Here is a 3,420-nt window from a genome sequence, read left to right as displayed (position 1 = left end):
ATTGGTGGAGGGAAAAATAGACTCCGCCCTTAGTAATTGACAGGAGAGGAAAGACGATTGTGCTCTCATCAGTCCTCTACATATCAGTGGTGCTGTCTGCCAAAAGTGATAGATGGACGTCATCGGGGATGGAAAAATGGCGTCAGAAGCTGGAGATTCGATCCGCTGAAAGGAGCTCCTTCAAATGTTTTGCCATCCTAGCCAGCCTAAGGATTATGAAAAACTAAAAGCAAACAAGGAAACGGAGTTGGAAGTGAAGGAGAAGAAAACTTACAGCAGACAGAGAGGAAAATGAGAAACAAGGAGTTACAGAAGCCGTGAAGTGAAGGAGTTGCACTAGAAGTTGAACCAGAGACTTTTGAGTATTCAGAACACATATTCGAAAAGACAAAATTTAAAATCACATTAAATGGAGGCAGCGTACGTAGGGGCGGGATATCGCAATGATGACCAACAAGCGTGTGCATTCTGACACAAATTGGGATGAGGATTAACCGCTGAATTTTTGACTTTCCAAGTTCGAAAACTAAACACGCCGACTAACTGATGCTAGTGGGCTTTATGGAGGGCAATTGTGGGAACCGAATAATTGGAGGTCAATAGTGTCAAATGTAGGTATGAGATCAGTCAAGAACGTAACTTTTATTCGGCATTGATCCTAGTCGATTGAAGAGCTGAATAAAATAATCGGCATTCCAACCAGTAGAATAAAAGCCGAGTATATGTACATGCAATGGATCGAGAGTGGGCCCGACCCTAAAGCCTAAGGGGAATAATATAAATAGAGGATCATCAGTCAGAAAAAGGTATGTGAGAACTAGTATGCTTAACTTAAGAGACAAGCAATCGAGAGAGTATATACTGACTTATCCGTCAGAGTGCTAATTCTGGCACCCCCGACCGGAGTGTTCATTTCTTTTCAGGTTACTAGCTGAGGATCTCGAGTGCCCCATTGGATCAAAAGAGTATTTCCAGAACTACTTCCCCACAAGAAGATATAACAAGAATTTGTGGTACCTCTTCTTCTCATCCCTTAATTGTTAAGGTCAGTTGGCATCTTCATAAAAGCATTAGGCGAAACTAAGCTCTCTACATAGACCTCCACTTGGTGAAAATAAGGAACACCATAAATGACAGGTTGCTTGAATGTATGTTCTATGAGATCACAAAGGACCAATGTCCCAGTACAATTCACCAACATTCCACCATCCTTCAAATACCACAAAGGTTGTGAGAACAGAACAAGAATTTTCTTCGGCAAGTATGGCATACAAACGAATTTAGTCCAGGACTCTTTCCTGCCATACTCATTCATTACCTACACATCAGCAAAAGTAAAAGCATCCTCACAAACAACACAAAGGTTTTCTCTCAAAACCCAAATTGATAACCTAGAAAACTTTCTCCCATAATTAGGTTGTGGAATTTCTCTATATGTCTCCTCCACTAAATTAAGAGCTGTGATAACCCAAGACTGATTGCTAGGATTGGTTCCAACCCAATTGAGTGATCCATTCACAAGCTTACCTGAATCCATAGAATGAAAACCAATTATATTGCTAGGGAAATCCTGGATCTTCTTCCATGAATTAGTCCTTAAGGAATAAATCTTAACTTCAAGTGACCCATTAGCAAAACCGATCCTAACCACCTTGTAATCATCATTGGAGGAGTCATATCCAAACCCATAAGAAATCCAAGTTTAGATCATTTCCCAAAAGATGGCAAATTTTGCTTTTGTCTAGTTATAGGATTTCATATACAAAAGATGTCATCATAATTTTTGACAAAGTAAATACATACCATCCCATCACATGAGCCCCCAATCCCGACATCTTGGAGCAGAGTCTTCGATGGGTAATCGAGACACACCATATTGACATATGGCTCGTGAACAATCAAGTGAAGAAAACATGATTTGAGGCTGCGATACATTGATTGATGATCTTTCATGGGTTAATGGTGTCATCCTTAGTTAAAAGACTGAGGTGCTTTTTCACAATGTTACACGGACTTGGGTGTAGGTTTTGGATATGGGTATGTGTTTAGGTGTCAGATTCACCTATTCGTAAAAATAAGGATACGGGGACTCAGCTAAAAAGTGTCCAAAAAATATATACGAATACGGGGACACATCACATAAAATCTTAATAGAATTTTTTTATTGTACTAACTAACTACATAATCTACACATCATGATGATCAATACCCAGATGGTTAAAGTCTAAAAAAATACATAGAAGAAGAAAAAAGTAATTTATTATGAAATGAATGTAGGACCTAGGCACATACCTGATTGATTAGTGCTTCTAACCTCCCACAATTCATATGTTTTTCCACCATTTTAGTTGCATAATTCCTTATCACCATCAGTTTAGACAAGAAATAAAAAAATCATTGTGTACAAAATATAAATTAAGCAAAAAAAGACAAGAAAATGATATGGATGCTTACTTGATCAAGTTTAAAATGTGTATAAATTTGATCACACCTATAATATTCTATATCATTATAATTGCAGCATATTATAAATTCAAATTGTGAATGATGTCACAAATATAAACATTATGATAAAAAAATTAAAATAAAAAACTACCTTCAAGTTAATTGAGATGATCGAATTTAGATTTACAAAAATGATAAGTTTTGTATGTCAAGTCAACTATTCTTATTCATAGTTGACTGATCATCTCCACCACACCACAAAATGTTGAAAAATAAATAAATAAATAAAAATAAAAATAAAAAACAGACTATAGTCTTTATATAAACATCAATATATGAAAAGGCAAAAGATCAAATCAAGCTAGTCCAAAAGTTAAGCATCTAAGTCTTAAGCATCATGATCAACATCATCAGGCTGAACCTCCTCCATTGCATCATCAAAAGTCACAAGCTCCAACTCAAGTTCATTGATGGAAAGTTTTGCAAACTTAATTAGAGATCCATCAATGTCAAACCTATCTCCACCTACAATCATGCAAAAGTCAATAACTAATCCAGGAAAAAAAAAATGTTGTAGAAGAAAGAAAACAATATTAATGAATTAGAAAACTTACATAAATCCCAATACTTTGAAGGCCTTTCCTTGTACTCTTTTTTCTTTCTTGATAACATCCTTATGTTGCAATGTACAAAGACCAAATATTTAGCTCTGCTACTTGTCAAGCTATTTCTTTTGATGCTATGAATATGACCATAGGTGCTCCAATTTCTCTCACAACATGATGAAAAAGCTGGTTGTGACAGCAACTTAAATGCTCACCCTTGCAATAATGATGTTGAAGCACCATGATTAGCCCACCAAGAAATTGGCTGCTCATACATTCTTGCTTCAATAACATGTGGCTGATTGAAATAGCCAGATCCACTTGAAAAGGCACCATATTCAACATAAAAATTTCGCAGATGAGTTGTATT

At 36.3% G+C, this 3,420-nt stretch overlaps 1 protein-coding gene across 1 annotated transcript; it reads right to left on the bottom strand.

Moving 5' to 3' along the window:
* Nucleotides 1–1,033: 1,033 nt before the first annotated feature.
* Nucleotides 1,034–1,953, bottom strand: LOC114262661 (F-box/kelch-repeat protein At3g23880-like). The gene is made up of 3 exons (XM_028203035.2): nt 1,804–1,953; nt 1,469–1,651; nt 1,034–1,318 (listed from the first exon to the last, which is right to left on the bottom strand). The coding sequence occupies exons 1-3, from the start codon at nt 1,951–1,953 to the stop codon at nt 1,034–1,036; spliced, it is 618 nt and encodes a 205-aa protein (XP_028058836.2).
* Nucleotides 1,954–3,420: the final 1,467 nt, after the last annotated feature.

Source organism: Camellia sinensis, chromosome 6 (genome assembly GCF_055761805.1).
Source record: "Camellia sinensis isolate YWXY chromosome 6, ASM5576180v1, whole genome shotgun sequence".
NCBI lineage: Eukaryota > Viridiplantae > Streptophyta > Magnoliopsida > Ericales > Theaceae > Camellia > Camellia sinensis.
The sequence above is the reverse complement of the archived record's forward strand: the minus strand, read 5'-3'. Positions and strand labels throughout refer to the sequence as shown.